The sequence below is a fragment of the Chlorocebus sabaeus genome, chromosome 1 (genome assembly GCF_047675955.1).
Source record: "Chlorocebus sabaeus isolate Y175 chromosome 1, mChlSab1.0.hap1, whole genome shotgun sequence".
Classification (NCBI taxonomy): domain Eukaryota; kingdom Metazoa; phylum Chordata; class Mammalia; order Primates; family Cercopithecidae; genus Chlorocebus; species Chlorocebus sabaeus.
The window spans coordinates 117042338-117068925 of record NC_132904.1 but is presented as its reverse complement, the minus strand read 5'-3'; the positions used below and the strand labels follow the sequence as shown (position 1 = coordinate 117068925).

The 26588-nt window shown below is 49.8% G+C and overlaps 1 protein-coding gene across 4 annotated transcripts in view; it reads right to left on the bottom strand.

The window, feature by feature from the left end:
* GRIK4 (glutamate ionotropic receptor kainate type subunit 4) overlaps window positions 1-26588 on the bottom strand; it is a 484015-nt gene that overhangs the window by 150337 nt on the left and 307090 nt on the right. For all 4 annotated transcript variants that reach the window (XM_008021223.3, XM_073021797.1, XM_073021799.1 and 1 more), the window contains 4 exons: window positions 23897-23994; window positions 19470-19635; window positions 7308-7486; window positions 2516-2569 (listed from right to left, as the gene is read on the bottom strand). In XM_008021223.3, the coding sequence (XP_008019414.3) occupies window positions 2516-2569; window positions 7308-7486; window positions 19470-19635; window positions 23897-23994 (497 nt within the window). The remainder of the gene's footprint in view (window positions 1-2515; window positions 2570-7307; window positions 7487-19469; window positions 19636-23896; window positions 23995-26588) is intronic.

Here is a 26588-nt window from a genome sequence, read left to right as displayed (position 1 = left end):
AGTCAAACAAAAGTTTTGAGTCATGAGTACCTAATGCCAAAGTCCGTACCCTTCCCGTTTACCAAGCTTGTTCTCTAAAAGCTGATCTGAGGACCTACTGCATCACTGTAGCAGAATTCAGAGTGATGAGACATGGTGGAGATCTCCAGGGGATTCAGAGAAAGAAGAAATAAGAATGAAAACCCACTTGGCATCTGTATTGGGGAGAAGGGACTGGAAAATGTAGAAAACAACTCATTATCCTCTGGATGAAGCCTCTCCCTCTACGGCCCAAAACACCAACTGGGCCAGATGCGGTGGCTCACGCCTGTAATTCCAGCCCTTTTGGAGGCCAAGGCAGGCAGATCACCTGAGGTCAGGAGTTCGAGACTAGCCTACCCAATGTTGTGAAACCCCGTCTCTACTAAAAATACAAAAATTAGCCGGGCGTGGTGGTGTGTGCCTGTAATCCCAGCTACTTGGGAGGTTGAGGCAGGAGAATGGCTTGAACCCAGGAGGCAGAGGTTGGAGTGAATCAAGATGGCACCACTGCACTTCAGCCTGGGTGGCACAGCGAGATTCTGTCTCAAAAAAGCAAAAACAAAAACAAAATAAAACACAACAAACAACAAACAAACAAACAAAAAAACCACCAACTGCAACTGGGCAGAAAGAGTGGTACTAAAAACAGTTTCTTTACTCCTATTAGAGGTTTGTCCCTTTTAGAAAGCCAAAGCACTCATGAGAAGCTTCTAGAATATTCTCTCACTGGCAGACTTTTGCAATGGCTCTGCTGTCGTTTTCTTGACTATTATTCAGTCAGCATCACTCAGTTACTTTTCATCATGATTTCCCCTTGCAAACTTACAAACTGTTAACTCCATGAGTCCTGTTAATTCCTAAAGCTCATCTCATCCCATGCCCACCCAAAAAGGAGAAAAGTTCTTTGAAAACTGAAAGCATCATAGAGATACGTATTTTTCTAAATATAATGCCTTAGAAACATATAGTACTTTGATATTTACAATAAATTTTTACTTACAGAATTCCAGTTAATCCTCATATAAAGATTTTATATTCCCAGTTTTAAAATGAGAAAACTGGGGTTCAGAGTCACTGCGACTCAACCAAAGGCTCACAGCGAGCATTAAGGCAGAGTCAGGACTTGACTCGGGCCTCCTGACTTCACGGGCCAGTGCTTTTTCCACTAGATAACATCGTCACCATCGTTCTTATGATTTCTATGAATGGGAAGTAGTGGTACACTGTGGAGGATGCTGTCTTAAAAACCTCTAAGCCAAGCAACTCCACCTTATTCTGGTTACCATCCTGGGAACTCATATTCTAAATGAACGGCTTCCTTCCATCTGCTAAATCACCCCAGTGACACCTCGCTGCCCAGTTCCTTCCTCCTCTACTGATGTTGCCGGCCTAATTTAGGGAGCCTGTCTGGCAGGCTGGCTCTGGCCTGCTTTTTCCCTCTCCTCCCTCTATTTCCCAGGCTCCCGAAATGGAACACAACTGTACTTTCATCTCTCTTTGCTCCTCTGCCAACTTGCCCAGGCTCCCCCAGATGCTTCCTTACTTTAAGCAAATGCTTTTGCATTGTTCTGGGAGTAGTCTAATCCTTTTTTCCCTTTTTCCATATTAATGCTCTAATTTATAGCAGCAGTGTTAAGAAAAAAAAAAGAAACAAAGAAGTTCATCTGTTTTATGTTTTGAGGGGCATGGGGGGGCTTCTGGGGTGCTGGTAATGCTCTATTTCTGGAGCTGTGTGCTGCTTACACAGGTGTGCTTACTTGGAGAAAGTTTTCTTAAGCTGTGCCTATATAATATGTGTGGTTTTCATCTACATGCACGCTAGACTTCAAGGAAGATGCCAACAATGGGGCAGGTATTTTGACAGTGGTGGTGAACTAGGCATTTCTACTCAAGTTCAAGCAAAGGCTGAATGACTTCCTGGCAAGCCTGTTGTGGGAGTCCCTATACCAGAAGAAAGGTCACACTGAATTCCTCTAAGGTCTGTTTCAACTCTGAGAACAAAGTCCTGTCGGATGCTACAGGGTCAACATTCCCACAGCAGCCCCCGGAAAGGACTGTTCGTAGACACCGACGGCTGGAAAAGAACAAGGATCTCAGAGTCCAAGCCTGTCTCTCTGGGCTGACATCTCCTAAACCCCACAGGATGTTTTAGGACACCTGATCCCTAAGTCCATGTAGAGACTGGACTACAGGCCAGACTCGTTCCTCCTGGACCTACTGAGGCAGCTCATCCATCACACTACGGACCAGAATTCGCTTTATGTAGCTAGTGGCATTTGAATGGCAATATTAGATTCCCCAAATCCTCATTCTCCTGTGGCTCACAATTGTTGGGATGAGGATTTCCAGGATGCCCTGCCTCTCTGATTGGCTTCTTCTACTCTGCTTCTATCTCCCGTACTCCTCATCTCCTGGGCTTCGTCCCTCATAATCCACCAATCCTGACCACTGACAACACTCTCTTCCAAGGAGGTGAGCTGTGAGAGCCTCTTACCAGATTAGTGAAGATGTATGTGTAATAGGCTGACACCATCCCAAGTTCGGCTGCCTGCAAGGCAAAGAGAAGGAGATTAGAGAAGAAAACAAAACTCACTTGAAACAAATGAGCAGTAAGGGTTCCAAGTGTCTGCCATTTGTCTGGCCCACTGCCCTTTGGCACCAGGCAAAACAGAACATCTTGATTGGTTCTTATGTTGCCCTTGATCTTGGAGGATGGAGCAGAGAAATTCTGGTCTCAAGAGCGGGGTCTCTCCACCTCTCCACCTCCACTATGCAGTGGCACGCATAGTAGCTGATGTTCTTATATACAACATACTCCCATGGTTATAGCCAGATCTTACTGAAACCAAAAAGGCTTTTAGGGAAATGAAGCAAATAATAAAACAGACTACAATAATGATCTCCACAGCTATTAACAATAACAATGGCTAACATTAACCCACTGTTTAGTATGTGTCAGGCACTCTCAAGCATTCTAGATGGGATAACTCTATGAGGTTGGCACTATTATTCCTCCCCAACCCCATTTTACAGCTGAGGAAACTGAAACAATGAAAAGCTAAGTGACTTGTACAAGATCACATGTCTCATTACTGGAAAAGATAAAAGCAAATCCAGGCAGCCTAACTGCAGTGCTTATATCCAAACTGTACTCCCCCTTCAGGACTGTTACATTGATGGAATGACAAACACAACTCTCTTCGGGCATAGATAAGAGAGTCCGTAGGTTGTAGCAATGCAAATGAACTCCACTCCGTCAGAGTGCAGGGCAGACTCATAAGGGTATTCTTGAACCTGCGGTAACGTCAGAAACAAGTGACTCATTTGCAAACCTGGGTCCTTCATTCGTAGTAAGGAGTCAGTTGCCTGTGACATGCCTCACCCTTGATCACGGCACATCAGTGTGACATCACTCCACAGCTGAGAATTGCTACATCAGAAGAGTCTCCCTTTTGTCTGATCTTTGTACCCGTCATAAATTCCCCTAGCCAACCTTCCCTGTCAGTGTGCCTGGCTTTGAGTGTGACAGGTGCTATAGAAACTGACATGTAGATCAGGTAAATAATGAGCTCCGCTCTCTCCAGGGCCCTCATCCCTCCTGACAGTTGGCTAGATTTTCCTAACGTATCCTGCAGCCCTGGGCCACTGGGAGACCGTTTTGTCATGACTATTGAGGTGGATGGAAGAGAAACCAGACCAAGGGATGATTACATTTTCCTCTTACATAGTGTTTATCTCCCAAGGAACTCAAATAATTTTGTGAGTATTCTTTTTTTTTTTCCTTTGAGTCAGAGTCTCCCTCTGTCACCCAGGCTGGAGTGCATTGGCGCGATCATGGCTCACTGCAACCTCTGCCTCCCAGATTCAAGTGATTCTCCTGCCTCAGGCTGCCAGGTAAGCTGAAATTACAGGCACCCACCACCACACCTGGCTAATTTTTGTATTTTTAGTAGAGACAGGATTTCGTCATATTGGCCAGGCTGGTCTTGAACTCCTGACCTCAAGTGATCTGCCCACCTTGGCCTCCCAAAGTGCTGGGATTACAGGCGTGAGCCACTGTGCCCAGTCATTCTTACGGGAAACCTCGCAGGCTCCCTGAGGAACAGGTTGGGGGTAATTCTATCATGGTTGTTCCAATGGGAAGCTGGAGGGCAAAGGCTCAGGGGCTGCGGCAGGAGTCTCGGGGCACAATGGAGCTCAAGGCCTCTTTGGTGAGGCTCCTTCTTCCTCCAGGCCAAGCTATATTTCCTCCTCCACTTTCAAGAGGATGGTGTGGCAAGATGACCAACCCATCCTATGCCCCACTGCACACACACACTCACACAGTCCAAGTAAGAGTGCTGCTGCATCTCACCCCCGCCTAGACGGATGTGACCCACTGAGCGAGCCCACTGCTTACAGCGACGGGCTGGGGGCAGACGGACCGGGAGGGGCCACAGTCGGGAGCTAAAACCCATTTTGTGAAATCTGCTGTCCTAGAGATAAAAGACAAGAGATCCTTGGTTTTTAAGGCCTGATTTCTGGGTAAACATGGAGTTTGTTGTTGGAACAGCCGCTCAATAAAATCAGGGATTACTCTGCAAATCCTCCTGAAATCAAGAGACGGCAGAGTGCTGCCAAGCTCCGGGGGCTGGGCTCCCACGTGCACACCGAGTCTCCCAGAGTCCCCGTGTGCTCTCCGCCCACTCTGCTTCCCACCCTTGCTGAGGCCCTGTGAGGCCCTGTTGTGCCCTCCTGGAGTGGGGAGTACGGAACCCCAGGGAAGCATGAGGACAGAGGCTAGGCCTGATGGAACACCTGCCTGCCTGGGAAGGCAAATGGGAAAAGGGAACAGGCTTTCCTGAAGCCTGGCTGCTCATTCATCAGTGTGGCTCCCAGGTCACAGGAGTTGGGGCTGACAGGTGGGCTCAGGAAAGACAGCCCTGAGGCATCGAGCAGAACCATTTGCTAATAATGATCACTACACTACAGGCAGAGCTTCCTTCAAAAGCATGGCCACACACACACACACACACACACACACACACACAAATCTACAAAGCGTTTTTAATTAACATACCCAGTATTGGCAAGGGTGCTATAAGACACCTATACGCTGCTGGAGAAAGTGTAAACTGTCACAGCCTTTCTAAAACGCAATCTGGCAAATCATATCAGAATCCTTAAAAGCATGCATACCTTGAACTCAGTAATTCCACTTCTAGAAATATATGCTGGGGAAATATTCATGAATGTGTATAAAGATTTATGTACAAAGATGTGCATCTCAGCATTATTTATTGTAGCAAAAGATTTGAAACAATCTGTATCTCCAACAATAAAGTGATGGTTAAATAAATTATGGGACATCTGTATGACAGGAAATGAGGCAGCCATTAAAATATTTCTAGAAAAATATTTAATGACATGGGGAAAATACATGGCATAGAATTAAGCGGGGACAAAAAGCGCTTACAGAAAAGTTTGTGCAGTATGACAATAATTTGGGGGGAAAATGTGTCTGTAAAGCAGAAAAAAACAGACATCAAAATTTAACTGTGGTTAAACAGCTCTGGGTGATAGGATTGTTAATAATTTTTCGTTTCTTCTATGTGCTGTCTTTTCCATACATTAAAAAATGTCAACAATGAACTAGTAATATTGTTCGAATGTAAAAAATCATAGTGCAACATCAGACGCTGGGAGCCACGGAGGGCAAGAGACTGGCCCCCAGAGGCTTCCACCAGGGCTGTTCAGGCAGGCTCCAGCTACCGCAGGGGGACCTGTGTATTCTGAGCTACCCTCCACAAGGCACATGTGTCTACTAAGCTGAAGCTCTCACTCCCTGCTCCCAACCTTCCCTAAAGAGGGCCCCTCTCCTCCCATGAAACTTGGGGGAGCTTTTCCACCCTTAATGACTTCATTGATCGTAGCTCCAGGCATGAGGAAGACAGAGAAAAAGAAGAAAAGAGAAAAATGCTGTGTTTCTGTGTGTGTGTGTGTGTGTGTGTGTGTGAAAGAGAGATACTGTCTGTGTGTGTGTGTGTGTGTGTGTCAGAGAGAGAAAGAGAAAGAGAGATAATGTGAGTTGGGTACACACACACACACACAGACGTGGCTTTGGAGCTCTGGAAGATTACTATAGCAACGGGCTGAAGGGACAGCCCTGGGTACTGAGAGAACTCATTCAAATCTCTTATTAACTCTGAGTCAAAAACGAGCTGGGGAGGGGTAGCGGGGAGGGAGCGGGGAAGGAGAGGAGACAATCATCTGAGTGTCTGCGGGCTCCTCACAGCTTGGCAGAGGTTAACGAGGAGCCTCGCTGCCCTAGTGGAAGATGGCAGGTTGTGTTTAAATGTGCAATTAAAATGGCATTAGAAGAAGCCAGTGCGCCTAGAGAGGTTGTGGGAGCCGCCAAGGGGCCTGGAAACGGGGCCCGCTCTCTCCGAGGTTCATGCCCAGCCCAGTCACCAGCCCAGGAACTGGCGTCAGGTGACTCTGACGCTGCCCAGTTATTTCCAGCTGTTTGTCCTATGTGGGGCCCCTAGGCTCCTGATTTCTCTCTCTTTTGGATGAGCCTCACTCACACAGTTCTGGTTTCCAGTGTGCATGTTCTGACTCAGGCGCCAGCACTGCCCCTCTGACTCCAGGAGCATAGGAGACACTACCTGATTTGCAGATAAGAGAGGGCTGTGCAAGCTCGGCCCTGCTCCACTCAGGGCTGGGCCTTGGACGCATCTGTTCATCTCCCAGAGTCTCAGTTTCTTCATCTGTGGGGGAAGACATTATACCTACCTCACATCATTGCTAAGAGCTCTAGGCCGGGAGACTGACTGCACAGAAGCTCTGTGTAAACTGCTGTGGACCGATTTAATGCTGTGTCAGATTAAAGACAGAGTTGGCATTCAGCAGGACACACTGGTGTGACGGTCCTAGTGTGAAACTACGGAAACATTTCTACACCATTTGGCAAACAGCCTCTGCCCAAGCCCCTTGGGTGCCCCACCCAGCCCCTCCTAGGAACCCACAGACCTCTCCGCAGAGCCCTTCGCAGAGTCTAAGTTTGGCAGCATCTAGGTGTCTCCGCTGCCTACTGTCCTGCTGCCCCAGTGCTGCAAACGACATCCCCTCACCCTGCTTTCTTCAGTTTTCGGGAACCGCCCATTGAAAACGGAAGCACAGGGAGAGGTGTGTCAGAGTTCAGGTCCGGCCCGGGGCTCCGTCAGCCTCAGCTCAGGAGGACCCTCAAGGCAAGGAGTGTGGAGGGTGGGAGCTCAGCAGGGGAGGGGAGAGAGGGAGGCTCCCACCTTCAGGAGGATGGTGTGGGACATGGAGGCGTTGGCGTGGATGATGATGGTGGCCGTCTTGTCGTCCCGGATCTCCTTGAGGAGCGGGGTGGGGTCCCGGGTGTCATCCAGCATGCGGACGGACAGCGTGTCCTTGGAGATAAGGAATTGCCGGAGCAGCTTCTCTAGGTTTAAAAGGCCTGGAGGGGAGAGAGGATGAAGCCCCTGAGGGTCCACAGAGCTGCCTCTAGAGACACCTGGGCAGAAATGGAAAGGCACGGAGATGTGTGCTGGAAGTGGGGTTGGGGGGTCTGGCCCCATTGCCAGCATTAAGGAGCCAGATCATAACCTGAGCAGGTTTCTCAGCCGCTTTGGGCTTCAATGATCACATCTAAATAAAAGAACACTTCAGAGCCCATCACCTCCCCTGACACCCTAGAGAATGTTCTTTCAAGGTAGAGACAGAAGCTCCCTTGGAATAAGAGAATCCCCCCCTCCTCCTCACCACCCTCAAAAGCTGGACAGGATGCAGAGACCAAGACCTGGGTTCAGAGACCACCAGGCCTGAGTCTGCTTCTCTAATCCATGGACTTCTCCATGTGGCCAGTTGTCTTGGCCTCAGTTTCCTCATCTGAGAAGTTAGAATTATCACAGCAGTCAGCACTCAGTTCCAAGGCAAGGATTACAGGAGGCCATGTGTGAAGGCCTCAAGCCCGAGCCTCGGACACGGTAAACCCTCATAAATGTTACACTGGGCTCTGTAAGAGCCTTTGTTTTCATTTTGTAGGTGGAGGAGCAATTCCCTAAGATCCCAAGGTCCAGAAAATAGATCTAGCAAAACGCTTTGAACTCCTCAGAGCCTCGTGGCTGCATTAAGACTAAGTATTATGATGATCATAAGAGAAGAGGCTTTGAACTGCACTCCAGCAGGCAAGAATCTGGGCCCAGAACAAAACAGAAAAAAGGGACTGTGCACCAAGGACCTACCCCTGCCCTCCCTCACTCCCTCCTCTCCTACCCACCAGCTATTTGATGCCTAGGGCCCTGGTGGGAGGAGGGGTTCCAGAATAATGTCACTGAGACAAGAGGGTCTTAATTCTGCCTTGTCTTTGGAAAGGCATGCCAGCCAGGAGAGGGTATGTGTGTATGGGGTGGGGGTGGGAAGTGTGGGGGATGGGGTGATGTAGGGGTGCAGGAGGCAGAGTGTGGTCTCAATTCCCATAGAAAAAGACATCATGTAGGCGTTTGCTCCCAAAAGCAATGAGAAGGGCAACATTTATCAAATGCTTATTGTGCTCCAGTTAATGTGCTAAACAGTTTACATGGCTTATCTCATGTAAGTCCTCACAACAATCCCATAAAGTAGTAGAATCCCCAGCACAGAGGAGAGTCGGAGGTAGAGGGAGGACGAGCAGCTGGCCTCACACACTGCGATGGCGAGGGAAGAGCTGGCTTTCTAACCAGTCCGAGGTCCCGTGCTGCTGGTTTCTGTCCTGGCTGACGGGATATTCAACCCGGGGATGGCTTGACTACAACCCCAGAAGACTCCTTCCTGCACAGGTTCCTCACCGCCCAGGCCAAAAGGAGGAAGAGCCTCCCATCCACCTCCTCGCGTTGCAGATTGGTGACATGACTTGCTCAGCACAAAGAGACACGGGGACACAGCTGGGACCAGAATTCTGATCTCCGTTTTTTGATTTCCATCCAACCCTCTTCCCATGACACCAGGCTGCCTCTGAGGACAAACTCAGCTGGAGGCAGCCGGCACAGTGCCCGGGAAGGCCCAGAGACACGCGTCTCAGGACTTAGGGGAGGGAAGCTGATGTGGGTGTGTGTCTGTGCTTTTTCTTTTTTCACAGGAAGGAGAGGATAGTGGAGTTGGAGCCCAAGGGCCTGGCCTGATAGAGACAGGAGCTCTGGGAAGGTGCTGCCAACCCGTCTTCGTGTCACCTGTTTTGAGAAGGCTTTCTAGGGAGCTGGAGGTTGTGGCAGGTCGGGGAGAAGCCCTGGGAAGGCCTGTTATTTATAAAGATGCTTCAGAAACAGCCCAGCTGTGCAAACCACAAAACTGGCCTTTCCTCTCTTCCCTGACAGGGTTTCAAGGGAGACTTGTAAAGACTCTGCTGCTGCCATCTGTGCCCCTCACAGCCCCTCACCACCGGCCCCCACAACAGTGGCACTGACGTTGCAGGTTACTCCCTGCCAATCCTGATCCCGAAGCTCTGGATTCAAGCTCAGGGTCAGCCCTCCTTAGCTACGTGACCTTGAGAAGTTGTCTAACCTCTTCAAGGCTCCGTTCTTCATCTGTAGAATGGGCAAAGGAGGATGAGAACTCACTGTGATCACAGGAGAAAGCCCGCCGGGAAATGGGATGTATGGTCTCCATGTTACTCCTGTATTTACCCATCCCCAGAAGTGCTCCAAGGGCAGGCACGGTGAGGCAGCTGAAGAGTCAGGCAAGGACACGTCTGTTGAACAAACACTCTCTGGCATGTCCTGAGTGCCAGGCACCGGGCAGACAGGACACCAGGCAGAGAAGACGGGTCACATACAATCCCTGCCCTCAGGAGTTTAGGGTGGTGGCACTCGCAGCTAAGTTGATGATGAAGTTCAAATCACATCCCCGTTTTGTTTGGCAGCCTGAATTTAATCTTTTCTTTTTAGGGGGCAACCTCATTTTGTCCTATATGTAAAATGGAGACAGTATTTACTGCCTCTTCCTCAGAGACGATGTGAAAAGCTAACTCCTGCCTGGAGTGCCTGATCCAAAAGACACTCCAACAAGGAGGTGCAGGGAGGCCACGGACCTGGGGCACCCGGAGTCTCAGCTATCTCCTGGGCAGGTTGTGGGTGACGGTGCCCCACAGTTGGAGAGGTGAACAAGCAAGGGGTGGCAGAGGCAGCCCCCCCACCCAGGTTCTAGAATGGAGCAGGAAGAATCTTTAGAGCCCGACTGGGAAAGAGGCCAAATCCCCTGGGATTCTTCAGACAGGCAACGAAATTCAGTGGGACGAGACAGGGAAGGCTGGGGAATGACAGCAGGATTATGCACAGCATGGTGATGCCCGGCAGAGGCTGCCGGGAATGCTTTATTCCTTTGCAAATGGCAGGTGCACGAAACTCCCAGGGAAAGAGAGCCCCCAGATGTCAGATAAACCGGGGACCTGTTCCAATCAATTCCCAGCCTGCTACCCCTTGGAGAGTTCTGCTGTCCTTTAAACAAATAGCATCATTCCCCATCCCATATAACATGCTCTGTGCGCCGAGACGCAGGGCGGGGAGAGGAGAGAGGAGAGAGGCGGCGGCAGCGAGTCCTCTGGGAGGTCTGCATCCCGCCCAAAATTGCCTGTTAGTCAGTTGCTCTGTTTCCCAACCTGGACACACCTGGCTCAGCACAAAGAACCCAGTCTGGGGACATGAGTGTCAACCCCAGCACTGCCAGGCAGGTTACTATGGCAATGGCCCTACCCCTCTGTGCCTCAGTTTCCTTTTCTGTGGAATAAGGGGAATGACTACATTACAGGGTCATCAAGAGGATGGTAACTACAAGGGGCTTAATAAATCTTGTTTCCCACTCACCCCTCAACTGCCCTTTATCCCATCTCCTTCCCGAAACGTTCTCTCCATTCTCCAGCCTCCACCCCCTTCTCACTTCTCCCACCTCTTACAGGATTATCCAACCCACCAAAGATAGACTTGGTTTTAAACCACAGAAAGTATTTGAGAGCACGTATATGCGTATGTATGTATATGTGCATATATGTGTGTGTATATATTTATAATATACAGTCTATGTATAAATGATTTCAGTGTTCGGTAGGGAACCCATTTCAGACTTCCCGGCACATCCCCAGGGCAGGCGGGGTGCATGGTGCTTGCTGGATTGGACTGATGTAGAGACTCTGGGGGAAGAAAGTAACTACATCCTAACGGGTCAGGGGAGCAGCAGTGCCAGGCAGGAACCGTCGCCATGTCACTTGAGGAGCAGCTGACTTGGGTGCCTGGCCGGAGGGAGAGTGGGAAGGGCTGTCACGAGGCCGGCTAGCTCTTGGCAGACTCAAGGACTAAACCTGGGAGTCATGAGGGAGTGAAAGTCACAGGGGGACAGATTCCAGCTCAACATAAGGAATAACCCTTCCTTTATGATGCAGTGGGCTGCCCATGAGGTAGTGAGTTCCCCATCACTGGAGGTAGTCAAGGAAAGACTGCAGCCCCTCTGGAGGATCACTGTAGAGGGAATTAAACCAGTGGATGAAAATTTGAACTAGAAAAACACTGATGTCTTTCCAGCCCAGAGATGCTCTAATTTTATGAATCAGAAGAGGATACTTTTTAATTCTAGGCAGTGGAAGAAATTTACATTAGGAAAAGTGTGGCTTAGTTACACTGAGAATATTGAGTTTTCAGAGCAGTTTGGCATTTTCGAATTGTCATTCTCCTCACCTTTATCTGTTTAATGGAACTAAGGGATTCACCAAAGGCAGCTGCCATCACAGGGGTTAAAAGCTGCTCTCTTCCCCACACGCCATCCACTTCCACCCCCACTCTCCTCTCCTTCGGGACCATGGCCCAGCAGCAGGCCTGCCTGCCTGCCAAGTCTAAGGCTGAGAGGGGCCTAGGGAACCTATTAGCCTTGCTCAGGATGCAGCGGGACGGATCGATGAGAGACTCGGCAGGCAGGCTGTTCTGGGAGGAAGAAGGGAGGCTGGCTTCTGGAACTGGAAGGCAGGGGCCAAGACGGGTGGGAGGAGGATGTCAAGGCAGGGAAAGGCACAGCCGGGGTGGACACAGCTGCAGGACAAGGACACGAAGACCTAAGTGATGGGTTCGCAGGGGACACAGAGGACCCTTGTATCAAAAAATATTATAAAAATAAACACGTCTTTCAACCAGCTTCCTTCCCTCTCTACTAGCTGGAGTAGCACCTTGGTCTGGGACCAGCACTTTTTAACCCTGTGGGAAGCAGCTCATGTAATATTGACCTTGGCAGATTATGGTGAGGATTTAATGAGATAGTATGAATTCAATATGGCACATAGTGTCCTAAACCTAAACCTTCTCCTTCCCCCTGCCAGGTGCCCATGCCTCAGGGTGTGTGGTTGTTGGACCTCTTCCATCGTGCGAACCCTCACCAGAGGGACAAGATGAGGGTCCAAGGTGTCCCCAGGTGGGGAAGGGGCACAGAACAAGTTCAAGTTCTGGAATGATGTATTTTACCTGCATCCCAAATTTGTCCCATCCCACACCTAAGCTCTGCTCCAGGAACAGGCAGGGGAGACCAGCGGGGCAAGAGGAGGAGAGGGAGAGAGGAGCCAGCTGAGGCTTCTTGCTCACAGGTGGACCGTAGGTGGCTGTTTGGCCATCGAGGCTGTCTCTTCTACAATGGCAAGAATGGGTGCGGGAAGACCCCGGCCTTCGTGTTCCCATCAGCCTCCTGATTTCATGATGTTTCCAGCTTGGGCCTCAGCCACTAGGACCCGGTAGACATCCCTGCTCTGAGAATAACCTTCAGTGTTTCCTAAATTCCTTCACATACACAACTGATTTCATCCTTACCACTGCCCCGGGAGGTGGGCATTATTATCCCTGAGTCAAGATAGAATTGCTGGGGCGGGAGAGATTCAGTGACTGAGATCATAGGGTCAGAGGTCCCGGGGCAGGCCAGGATCCAATCTCAGGTTATCTGATTCCACATTCTGGTCTCTGATACATGGGATGGTCTCGGTCCTCCCGTATTATAGGAAAGATGGTCCCTCACTTTTCTCTCTTCTTTAGGAAAGCTGGGAGAGAAGGTAGCAGGAATCATGTGACCTTGAAAATGGAGATAATCTCTCTTTTTTTCTGCATTTAATGAGAATGTTAATAGGGCCCATCTTATATGGTTATTGTGAGATATGGTTTAAATAAGAGAATCTAAAATTTAAACGAGATAATATAAAAACCCTTAGCATGGTGTTGGGCACGTAGTAACTGCTCTGTAACGGGAGGACTGTGACCTTCCTGGTATCAGTGCAGAGCTGCATGGTTAATTCTGAATCATTACGAGCAAAAGGCCTCCCACAGGGCCTCCTGGGGACGGCACAGGGCAGGCCCACTACCGTCCTGGTTACTTTTCCAGGTTCTTGGGTATCACTACTTACTCCCCATCCTCCACCCCCACGGCCACAACCAGAGTTGCAGAATAAAATAACAGGAATTAAATGTGGTATCGTGTTCTGGGCCCAGTTACTTTCCCATCCAATTACCTCAATAGACATTATTATCGCTTTGTTACACGGGAGGAAACTAAGGCTCAGAGAGGCAGATTGACCTGTTCTGTGTCACACAGCTTCCAAGTGGTGGTGCAGCTTGGCTGACTCCGGTATCCTGCCGTTCTCTTCGGCAGCACATCCTCCCCAAGGGCAGGGACTGCCTTGAGATCCAAGTCTGCTCCACTCCAGCAGCCTGGGCCACGTTTGGTGAACACAGGCTGGTATGAGGACAGAGCCTGGCCTCAGCTAACTCTTGCTCCCAGGTCTGGCCAGGCTTCATTGGAAAGAGATCAGAGGAAGGGAGGAAAGGAAAACTCGCGTGTGCCGAGCATTTCCTCGGTGTGGACGCAGGGTCATTCACTCTCCAGGTGTCATCCTATTTAATCCCCTCAGCCATCCCGGGAGGGAGGTCTCACGGCCCCCTTTTTACAGATGAGATGACAGAGGTAGAGGGTAAAGTCACTTTCCCAAGATCTCACAGGTAGAAAATAAGTAGCAGAAGACATGGGGACATAGGCCATGTAACCACAAAAAAAGGACATTAAAATATTCAGAAAGAGGCCAAGTGCAGTGGCTCACTCCTGTAATCCCAGCACTTTGGGAGGCGGAGATGGGCAGATCACCTGAGGTAAGGAGTTCAAGACCAGCCTGGCCAACATGGTGAAACCCCATCTCTACTAAAAATACAAAAAGTTAGCCGAGTGTGGTGGCTCACATCTGTAACCCAGCTATTCGGGAGGCTGAAGCAGGAGAATGGCTTGAACCCAGGAGGCAGAGGTTGCAGTGAGCAGAGATTGCACCATTGTACTTCAGCCTGGGTGACAGAGTGAGCCTGTCTCAAAAAAAAAAAAAAAAAAAAAAAAAAAACCCAGAAACACAAAAGCAAGCATTTAAAAAATAATAATAATAAAATAAGGCCAGGCGTGGTGGGTCACACCTGTAATCCCAGCACTTTGGGAGGCTGAGGCAGGCGGATCACCTGAGGTCAGAAGTTCGAGACCAGTCTGGCCAACATGGTAAACCTATCTCCACAAAAACATACAAAAATTAGCCGTGTGTGGTGGTGCATGCCTGTAATCCAAGCTACTTGGGAGACTGAGGCAGGAGAATCACTTGAACCCGAGAGATGAAGGTTGCAGTGAGTGAGATTGTGCCATTGCACTCTAGCCTGGCTGATAGAGTGAGACTCTGTCTCAAAAAAAAAGGAAAGAAAAGAAAAGAGAAGAGAAGAGAAGAGAAGAGAAGAGAAGAGAAGAGAAGAGAAGAGGAAGAGGAAGAGGATGAGGATGAGGAGGAGGAGGAAAAAAAGATTTGAGCCATGTAGGAAGATAGCAGATAGCAGAGAAATATACAGCATATTATACCTGTGGCTCTGGGCTTTGCCTGAGGTCAACAGGTAGATCCGCGGCAGGGCTAGGTGATCTAATCAACAGGCCCTGGGCACCCACAGTGGTGAGCCCCAACTCTCCTTGGAAGCCCCCCAGTAGCCAACTCCCTCAGGCTCTGTGAGTTCTGACTAGGACGGCCACGCCTGGGCTGCTCACCACATCTCCTCCCCCAGCCTCAGCAGGAAACAGGCACTTGCAAATGTTCTTTTTTCTCATTAAAGAAAAATAATGTAATATACAATATCGCTCTACTTGGTCCAAAACCTGCTTATTAAAAATCTACTTTTGGGAAGCAAAAGAGTAAGTGGCATGATTCTCCATGGAATTATCTCCGTTATGCCTAATTTTGATGGCTGGAAAATAGAATTAGATTCTGCTCCTAATTCTACTCACAGCATCTCTTGGCCCTGCATTAATAAGGAAGATGGAAGAGTGTCTCCTTCGGAGCTCTGAGCTGCATTTCCCTTCGGTCCCTCATTTTCTCATCCCTTGATTAGATTTTTAATCCTCTTTGCCCTTGAACTTCTGCTCTGCTCCACCTTCCCTCCTCTGGCCCTGGAGGGTGGGGACTGGAGTCCCTCGGCAGCCTCAGTGAGTTTGTTCCAGCAAATCTGTTTCGTGCCTGCCAAGTCTGCTGGGATGTGGGCGGGCCCCTACTGCACCTGGACAGGCACATCTGCTCCAGAACCTTGTCTGTGCTTAGCTGTCCTGCACTCCTGCTTGAGGGAACAAGGGCGTGTGTTGTTCAGAGAGATCTCTGTCCTTCCCTGAACACTGCACCTGCCACCCTCGAACCACTGCTCTGTTTGTGCAGACCATGATGGTGGAAGGGGGTCATGGAGAGGGAAAAGCCAGCTTGAGGATCAGAGGACTAAGAAAAAGTCTTAGCTTTGCCATGTACCAGCTGTGCGACCTGGCGCCCCTTAATACCTCCAAGACTCTGTTTTCTCAGCTCTGGAATGACTGGGGAGGAGGGAGGTAAAATGGAGAAATGTTAAGTGAAAGTGCTTTGCCATCTGCACGAAACTGTGTGAATGTTAAGGAATGTCATAATTCTAATGGGAAGAGCCCTGGGCTGGGAGGCAACACAATTAGCATAGTGCTTAGAGTGTGTAGTAGATGCTTAGCAAACATCTGAGCAACCTGCTTCCCAAAGCCCAGTAAGAGCTGAAGCAGAGGAAACAAGTTTCAGCCTAAAAGCAAGCCAGATTGTGACTAGATACAAAAAGAACTTCCTGTCAGGTTGGTGAGATATTATACCAGCACTGAGGAAGACTGCAGGACAATCTTTGCCTGGAGACATTTGCGGGTGCCCTCGGTCTCTTAATAACCCCGCTGTGTACACAGGGTACACCAGTTCAGTCCTGCCAAAATGGTCTCCTGGCAGTCAGTTCTAGGGGAGAATCCTTGAGCCTGTTACACCATTCGAAGGTCCAAGGGCGCCACAGGAAGACAACCACAAAGTGGAATGCAGCGCTTTCTACTGTGTCGCTCGAAGTGGGAACATCCTTCAGGTTGAAAAATCAGCATTCTTTTTCCGCTCATGGTCAAACTTATTTCAAAGAAAATGAAGCAAATACCTGTTTTGGCCACAAGACATCTGAGCGTGTCCATGCTAATGTGTATCGTCAACTTCCTCCACTAGGAGGAAATAGAATGAAGGGTTATCCAAACATTATTTTTTTGCCATAAAACTCCTGGTCCACAAAACACTTATCATCAAAGCAGAGCTGTTCTGTAGAACTTTCTGCAGTGATGGGAATGTTCCATACTTGTGCTGTCCAACACCAGCAGCCACCAGCCACGCAGCTACTGACCACTTGAAATGTAACGAGACAGACTGAGGAGCTGGATTTCTAATTTTATTTAATTTTAATGAGTTCATATGTACACTTAAATAGCCATATGTGGCTTGCAGCTGCTGCACTGGTCAACATAGATCCAGAGGAAACCCATATGAAAAATACAGGTGTAATGACGATGGTGCACTGGACTGTGATCCAGAGACTCTGGATTCAAATCAAAGCTCTACCACTTACCAATTATGAGACTCTAGTCAAACCACCTTCTGGGCCTCCCTTTCTTCTTCTCTAGCTGAGGGGGTTAGAATCTATGTTCACTGACCTCTTGCCAAACCCCCTTCATGGAAGCCCTGCTGGAGAACTCCAGTGTACCTCAATTATCATTTTACTGTCTTTCTTTCTTTGTTTTTTTTTTTTTTTTTCTTTGAGACAGGGTTTCACTCCTGTTGCCCAGGTTGGATTGCAGTGGCATGATCTCAGCTCACTGCAACCTCCGCCTCCAGGGTTCAAGTGATTCTCATGTCTCAGCCTCCTGAGTAGCTGGGATTACAGGTGCGTACCACCACGCTCATCTAGTTTTTGTATTTTCAGTAGAGACGGGGTTTCACCATATTGGCCAGACTGGTCTTGAACTCCTGACGTCAAGTGATCTTCCCACCATGGCCTCCCAAAGTGCTGGGATTACAGGTGTGAGCCACTGCGCCCAGTTTACTGTGTTAATTGCTTCATGACCATTGACCCTGCTTAGTTTTCCATCAAGTCTGCTTCATTTTTGAGAAGAGAGACTGCGTGTTGCTCTCTCATGTCGTACGTAGAGCGTAAGGGTGCCCAGCACCCAGGAGATGCTCGAAGATGCGTGCTGACTGCCTGAGTGATGGACTGGAGCGCTCTTGAATGCACCCAACTTGCTGGTGCCACTCAGGGCCTGCCTGTTGAACAAGGCTTTGGGTTCAACTTTCTTTCTCCAAGTATGAGGGTCCCCAGGCCCTTAGGTCTAATGCCAGCTCCCACCTCCTTTGCCCTTTTCATGGAGCCAAAACCAGTTGTTCCACAAGGGCACACCCATGATGAGAACGGCCTCTCCACAGAAGACGCTCCTCGGAGAGTGACCTTCAAGGGCTTGCAGATGACACAGGACCAAGTCTGCGTTCCTCGCCTGCTACAGGGATCTCTGCTCCCTTCTCCAGCCTCTCTTTCCATCTTTATCCAGCACGGACTCTAGGCTCCAACCTACTCCCCCTAGGTACAGCATCAGGATTCCTGCCTCCCTCTCTTGCTCCTCATCTGGCATGCCCTATCTCCTTTCCCTCCTTTTCTAAATCTTTTTTATCCTTTGAGATCCAGTTGAAGCCCTGCCCACATCCCAAAGCCTATCTAGCACCCTGTACTCAGGGACCTTCTCCTTCTCGACTGGCCACATTGCACATCTGACACTTAGCATAAACCACTCTGGGCCTTCTCAGATCAGTGGCAAGGGCCCTATTTTCTCTGCATCCACTTCAGGGCTCTGGAAAGAGCTTTCGACTTGAAGTGAGGAGGCCTGTATTTGAGTTTGGGCCCTGATGCTTCAGTTGTGTGGCCTTGGGCAAGTCATTTCACCTCCTAGAGTCTCAACTTCCTCAACTTTGAAATGGGGAGATCCAACACCTCCAAATCCCCTGGGTGGTCACAGCAGAGTTGGAACTCTGTTCCTTGATTTCTTGGGTAGCACAGAGTAAATATTCAATAAATCTGTATTGGATAAATGAATTAAAGCACATGCCAGGCACAGAGATCTGGGAAAGTAGGTGGTTCTGACTCTTAACAGAGTGGTGGCTTTTGTATTTGGAGACTGTGGGGATTCCAGGAGGCAGGAAGGACTTGAGAAGGCAGAGCAGTTCTGAGAAGCCATAGAAAGGAGCCCTAATAAAGATGGAATCACTTTGCAGTGTAACCCATAAAGACCCCCAGGGTAAGCCCTGGACAGGTGAGCTGCACAGGACACAGATGCCTGAGGCTCAGGCACTGGGCTCCAGCAGTAGCCAGTGGCCAGCACCTGTTTGACCACATGTGGGTGCACAGCTGCCGCTGGGAGCACACAGATGCACAGATTTGCTGGAAGGTGCTGGCTTAAATTAGCTAAATCTCATAAACACTAAATTTATGTCACAAATTGTCTGAGAGTCATAGAAAACACATTTCCAAAACCTGCATTTGCTAAAAAATGCTTTATCAGGAATTGACCTTGGACCTTGTTCCATCAGCAAAACCTGCTCTCCAGGGGAAGAAGCTCTTCAGCCATCAAGTACAAATGCATCCAATTTTATACGTTCCCTCTCTCTCTTTTTGTATCTCCTTAACAATGAAGCCGAGAATGTGGGAATTGAGTTTGCAGATGCAAAAAGGCTTGGCAGTTGGCCAGTCTCCTTGTAACCTAGTTCCCCTCTGTTCCACTCATGCCCACGGAGTCCTGGCAAATAGTACTCCTGGATGGACTCCCTCCCCATCTCTCCTCTCTCTCTCTCTCTCTCTCTCTCTTTCTCTCTCTCACTCACTCTTTTTCTCTTACACACACACACACACACACACACACACACACACACACACACAAGGATAGGAACGTCCAAACCCACTGGTTAACAGCCCTGTGGATCTGAAGGAAACCTCCCCTTCCTGGAGGGTCTCCAGCCAGGGGCACAGGGAATCAGGGCAAAATAAACAAGACTGGACTGTCTGGGGCGGAGCCAGCCTGGGGAAACTTACATTCTGCTTTGGCACAGATGAGGCAGGCGGTGGTGCAGTTGAAGAAGTTCAGGATCCCGGCTACAGCCACGCTTATGTCGGTGTTGCTGGGGTGGAGGTTCAGGGTTGTGAATCTCTGGAACTGGAACTTGACGAACTCCTCTGGGGCCACTTTGAAGTGAGGGACCTGGCGAGAGGAGCAAAAACGGACAGCAGGGAGGATCCAGGTGGGTGAAAAGAAAGAAAGAGGGATGAGTGAGCCGAGGCTGCAGAGGGTGGGTTCTTTTATGTAACACCTTCACCAGACGCCAACGGGAGAAGGAGCTCCCAGGGCACCCACTCCGTGGGAGGAAGACGAGAGATGACATCCCTGATGACGCTTCAGAGAAGCAGCCCCGGGACAGAAAACTATTTGTCCAGAGACCCGGATGAATGTACTGTGGGTCTGCAACCTGGGGTCTGTGGTCCTGAGAAGGCAAAAGAATCGATCTTTATTCTCAGAGGAACTGCCTGCCGCTGGGCAGAGAGACAGTTGGCTCTTGAAAGCATAATCCTTAGAATATTTTATTTATAGTTAATACATCAGAGCAGAGACGGCAGAAAGAGAAAAATGGCTACCTTGGGACTAAGAGAAGAGTCCCATTAGCCCAGCCCAGCCAACAGGTGTATAGTAACCAGCTCCCAACAAACTTCAGTGGAGAACGCCCAGGGAGAGGAAGTAGGGCGGGGATGGGCTCCTGCACAGACTCACACGGGCGCACGTGGAGGAAGGAAGCCCTGCAGGCTGAGAAACCATCTAGAGAACCTCCAAACACAGCCAGGTAAATAAATACCTGGTTTGGCTTCATTAGGACAGTGTCAGCTTCCCTCTGCATCTATTACTGACATTTCCAGGACCCACTGTCCTGCCTTCTTCTCCCAGGAAAAGATCTTAAGAGGTTGTGATGGCTGCTTTATTGGCGGCTTAGGCTATTTGGTAGGTAATAGGAAAGTTACAATGTAATAATCTGCCATCCACCTTGATTTTATTCTTTCACCCTCACCCCTGGTGTTCAGAGCTGACAGAGCTGAAGCTGAGTATCAGTGTGTATAGATGTTAAAGCAAGGAAGATCGATAGTAGACAGCAGGAAGAACTTCCTGGTGGTGAGTAGATTGGCTTCCAGAATGGATTATTCAGAAATGACTGAAGAATTGTCTCTGCCTACTCCAGCCCAGAACTTATCCTGCCAAGAGTCTGGGAAGATGTTGGGATGGTCTCTGTAGGATTCTCCTACTTTATCCTTTTAAATTTCTGGGAGAAGTCAGCTGGAGACCAGAGCTCCTCTGAGACTGAGGTGGGAGGAGGATAAAGATTTAGCAGACACTAGGGAGAAAATGTCTGAATTCAACTAGGATTAGCCTTTGAACCATAGGGAGAGGGCAACCAATATTTTCCAGCAGAAACTGAAAAACGCAGACTTCGGGAGAGTCTGGTGAGTTATGAAAGGCAATTCTAAAGAGTGAAATTGATCTGTGTCATAAGGATCTTTCCTCCTGCTTGTATTTTGTATCCCATCCACTCTGTCTAAAGTGAATAACAAACAGACCTTGAAAGGAAAAGGTCACAAATGGGCAAGACAGAGGGGAAGGCCGGGCAGGGGCAGGGTAGCCTGGCTGGCTGGTTTGAATGTTTGAGCACCTCTGACCAAGGTCGTCCCTGCATAACCCTCTAACCCACCACATTCCATTAGCAGCTAACCCGATAGAGCACAACCCGTTAGCACCCCCTAGTACTGTGGAGCCCTTAGAGATACCATGAATCCACTGGATCCTAGAGATGGATGGGAAGGACTCAGGAAGGTCAAAACAAATGGGTTTTGGGGTCTGCAGACTTGGGTTCGCATCCAGGTTCCGCTATGTGATTTTCCGGCAAACCACTTAACTTGTCTAAACGTCATTAAAATGGAGATAACCACAGGTGCTTCTTAGAGCTCTGGGAGGATAAAATGTGCACCTGTGTGTAGGGTGTATAATAGCTCAATATCTAACGAATAATAAGTGCTTGGGCAAGGCCCCTTCTCCTTCCTCCCCAAATATAGAAGCTCCCACAAAGCTCTTGGAGCTGTGCGCACAGGGGGTGGGGGCTGAGGAAGGGGAGCTGATGGGGAGCCCCCAGCACAGTCTCTTTGAAGCCCGCTGGGCTCTACTGGGTCCAGGGAGGGATGGCCCAGCCCAATCCTGGTCCTGTGGTTCCCTCTCTAGGACAAAGATCGATCTATACTCAAGTGCAACTGCAAACGTATCCCAGGGAGCCATCACGGAGGTGTGTGGGGGACAAGAAGAGGTGAGCAGAATGGAGAGAGAAGCAGCAAGGCAGAAGGCAGCCAGCCACAAGGGCTGCAGAGATGTCAGCAGCATTTAAAGGAATGGACTCCTGGGTGAGAACTCCATTGCTTTTCCCTGGAGCTGGGGAGAATCCGTGTAAGGCAGTTCAGCCTCATAAAACATTAAAATAAATGCATAATCTGAGCAGAGAGGAAAGGTTGCTCTAGAAGAAACATAACCAGACAAAGGCGGGTAAGCGTCTGGCCGCTCCCAGGGCAGTGCAGTCTGGCTGGCTGGTCTGGCACAGGGGCAGAGGAGTTGGCTGCAGATCAGGGGCTTGGCCTCTGGCCTGAAATGCCACACAGGGTTAAAGGATATGTTGGCTGAGATCAAACAGCCACTGAACCCCAAGAGGAGGCCATATTGGAGTGGGGCTTGGGGGAGGATTGTGATGCACAGCAAAGACCATGTCGGGGCGGAAGGAGGGAGAGAGGAGGAAAGAAAAAGAGGATGCAGAAGAGAGAAGATGGGGAGCTGAAGTCTTGGCAGCCCCACTTGGTGAAGATCAGAGCCACTGCTAGAATAACGACCTGCCATAGATTTAAGCTGTTTCTTAGAGTGTGGCAAGAAAGATGTAAATTACACATGAGGTCTAACTTCCTGGGCCAAGGGCTGGGAGAGGCTGGGAGGGACATAGCAGAACAGAGCTCCTTTGTGGCCTGGGCTGGCCTCAGAGTTGTCTTTGAGGATATGTGAGGGGGAGGAGGATGGGGAGTTGTCAGCCGCAGCCCACGTAAGAAGGTTCAGGGGCACAGTCTACAGAGAGAGGCCCAGCTACTGGAGGAGCAGGACCAATGCAGCCAGGATTAGGATTGCGGCACTTAAATGTGCACACTATTCTGAGAGTAGGCTCATAAAATCAGGAAGATAAATATTCTTCTGCCCAAAGCCTCAGGGACTCACTGAGCCCTGGATCATAAGAAATAGTGGTGGTATCAGAGGGGTAGGCTCCTCCCAGCAGGTGTGGGGTGGGCAGAGCCCTGTCTGTTGCTCCTGTCCTGGCAGGGGCGGCTCACTGAGGAGGCACCCAGTCCCTCCTGCAGCAAGTGCTTCCCCTATTTCTAAGAACTGGGTCCTCCTGAGACTAGAGCTTCTGGAAGGCTGAGTCTCCAGGCCTCTAGGGCAGAAGCAAGACTGAGCCTTCCTCTCATGTCCCTGCCCCCGACCCCACCCAGGCCCTGACCTCATGCTTGATCACCAAGCTCCATCTGCTCCCTAAGGACCTGGCGGGAAGGCCCTTGGGGCAGACAGGGGCTAAGGGGCCACTTTCTCATTGTCTCCTGAGGATATATCTGAAGGGGAAGGATTGATGGATCCAGGAAAGACCAGGAAAGATGCCAGCACTAGACAGAATCTCTGAATTTCTGGGGAAAAAGGAGGGGGAGAGCTAACAGAATAGGGAGGGGGGCAGTCACTCTGAAACTTGTCCCCTACCGTTTTTTTCTCCCATGGAAACAGAACTAGAGAAAATGGACTCAACGCTTTGAAACTGGAGAGGCTCCAGTTCGAGTCACATCTGAGGAAGAATGTGCTGCCTGAAGAAGCAAACACTGGAATTGGTGAATGAGGAAGAAAGCAAGATAAAATCTCTTTTCTAGATAACTTATATGACAGAGGCTTTCAAACTTTATTTTAGCAATAAAATGTAGCAAAGCCTTCCTCGAAGGCTTCCTTCCCCGGAATCCCGATATGTGCCCAGATAAACAGGAGCTGCTCACGTGGACACAAGAGTGGACGCTCAGACGTCTGCCCGCTTGGCCTGCCATGCCCACCACCCTCTCCAGCCTCTCCCTCTACCCATCACCACCAAGAGGCCACTGGGGGCACCGCCATGGAACCCTAAGACACAGAGGAGCTCCGCTTCAAATTCCTGCTGTCAAACACCTCCTCCCAGACCCCTCCATGCAAACATCCCGGAGCAGGGCAAGCCCACTGCTTCTGTATTTGTATTCATGTTGTTGTTACTAATGACACCAACCCAGCCTTGACAGGCTCTTCCAGCCCTTAAGAATCAACCGTATCTTTGGATCCTGGGCACAGGCTCCAGCGCACGGATATTCCCCAGCCCTGCCTCACCACTCACCTCCTTCTCTCCACAGATGTTGCTGATGATGGAGCTGGAGGCTGGGCTGGACGATGGCCCAAGGACAGCGACCACCCCCTTGGGGAGGATCTGACACACTGCAGCCGGCAGCAGGGACAGGGAAAGAAGCAAGGCACTCATCAGGTCAGGCTTGGGCCACGGCCCAGTCCCCTCCTCTTCACCCGCTGCCCCCTCACCTTCTACCCATCTGCTCCCCAGGCCCCTGCTCCAACCCTTCCAAACCCAGAGTCTCTCCTTCTCCCCCGGACGACTGGGCTCCAGGACAGTTTTATTGGAGTTTATGGACGGCATTAAATGAGGAAATGACCCAGGTTATGACAACATACGGCCATAGCCAACAGGGTGTATAAATTGTCTGGACTGTCACTGAAGGACAGAGGCTAATGGAGCAAACCTGCAGACTCCATCCCGCAGCCCAGCCTGGCCTGCAAGGGGGTAGGGGGAGCCCCAGCACAGCTGCTGTATTAGTCCCCCCAAATATAAAGAGAGTATAGGAGGAGGAAGGCAGGCAGGCGGAGGTATGAAGGAGGGCGAGGATGACACAGACAGGAAGAGAGCAGGTGCAGCTAAAGTCAAAGGGAGCAGAGGCAAGAAAAGAGGAAAGAAGATGGGAGGCAGGGAGAAAGCGAGAGCAGAAAGAAGTCTCATCTGTCAATGCCCCCACCGTTCACTTCGTCCCATAGCCTGGCACATTCCCTCCCCCAGGCAGGGCATGTCCCGTCCTGACAGATCAGCATGGCTGGGATCTGGCCTTTCCCTCCTGCACTGAACACTTGCTCACCTGTCCGGGATCAGCTCCGACACCACCTTCTCCTTAGACCTTCCTGTGCTTATTTATTTATGTATTTATTTATTGAGATGGAGTCACACTCTGTCACCCAGGCTGGAGTGCAGTGGTGCAATCTCGGCTCACTGCAACCTCCGCCTCCCAGGTTCAAGCGATTCTCCTGCCTCAGGAGTAACTGGGATGACAGGCACCCACCACCACGTCTGGCTAATTTTTGTATTTTTAGTAGCGATGGGATTTCACTGTGTTGGCCAGGCTGGTCTAGAACTCCTGACTTTGAGTGATCCACCTGCCTTGGCCTCCCAAAGTGCTGGGATTACAGGCATGAGCCACCGCACCCAGCCACTGGGCTCCTTTAGATGGAATTAACACTGCCTTTGGCTCCCAAGGCCTGGGGTTCATGCCTCTAGTCTAAGACACTGTATCTGTTTTGGTTTGTTGTTTAGAACTCTCCTCTCACTAGATTTCAAACCTCTTAAAAACAGGAACTGAGCCACATTTATCTCCTAATCCCCACTTCTCACCTCTTCAGTGTCCGGCACAATATCTTCTAGAAAGTAGGAAGCCCAGCTCAGATTTGCTGAGTGAATGTGCGAAGGAATGGGATGTGTAATCAGCAGAGGGGGAGAGAATCTAAGATTTTAAAATGCTAGAGACTGAGAAAGGGAGGATGGGAGAAAGAGGGAAACACAGGGAGAGAGGACAGGAGAGAATTCTCAGTGCACACACTAGGGTATCAGAGCCAAGGGGCCACCCCTCAGAAAATGCAGTTGAGGTTCCCACTGCATCCTTGTCTGCAAAACTCAAGGCTTAACTCCGTATGTTTTTTTTTTTTTTTTTTTTTTTTTTTTTTTTTTTGAGACAGTTTTGCTCTGTGCCCCAGGCTGGAGTGCAGCGGCGCAATCTCGGCTCACTGCAAGCTCTGCCTCCCGGGTTCACTTTTTTTAATAGAGACGGGGTTTCACCGTGGTCTCGATATCCTGACCTTGTGATCCGCCGGCCTCGGCCTCCCAAAGTGCTGGGATTACAGGCGTGAGCCACTGCGCCTGGCCTCCATATGTATTTTCTTCCTACTCGTATTAGGAGTCAGGCAGAGCAATTTCCCTGGGCTAGCAATCGAGGTTAAGGGACTAGTACAAGGTTTCTTATTGAACCAGCTGCAAAGCCACACCTGCCATGTGGATGCTTTCTCCTGGGTTAGAGTCCAACACAGCCAGGTGATCACCTGAGGCAGAACACCAGGGTTCAAATCCCAGCATTGCAATTTACCATATGAACTATAGATCTCGGAGTCTTCTCTTAGCTTAGGGCTTGGGCAGGCATCCCACAACATCCCAAAATCTCAGCTGACTGGAGGACTCATCAGTACTAAGTATCTGGCCAAGGGAGTGATGATCAGGCTTCATCTCTGAAGAGCCTCTTCAAAGTCCAAGCTATTTCCATGGGGGTTATCTCATGTGACCTCAGCCAACTTAACTCTTATAGCCCGCTAGGTGCTTTAAGTTCATCATCCCATCAGATCCCTACAACTGCCTTGTGGGAGTGGGGTCTTATCCCCTGATTTTACTGGTAAGGACACAGCACCCTACAGATGTGAAGTGCCTCCGTTCTGGTCACACACCTAATCAAGGCTAGAGCTGGCATCTGGATTCAAGTCTCCTGACCCACATCCAGGGTTCATGTTCCTCTCTCATAGCCACTTACTTTGTCTCCACTGCCCCCTGCAGCCAGCCACTCCTACACCCAGCTCTTCTCAGCCTCTTACAGTGGAGGTCCCCCTGCCCACCTCATCCGCTGAATCCACTTTCTCCAAGGTCATCATGACCTGTTATCCCTTCTCATCCTGTTCTCTTTCTGTAGCACTTGTTGTTCTGATTGCATTGT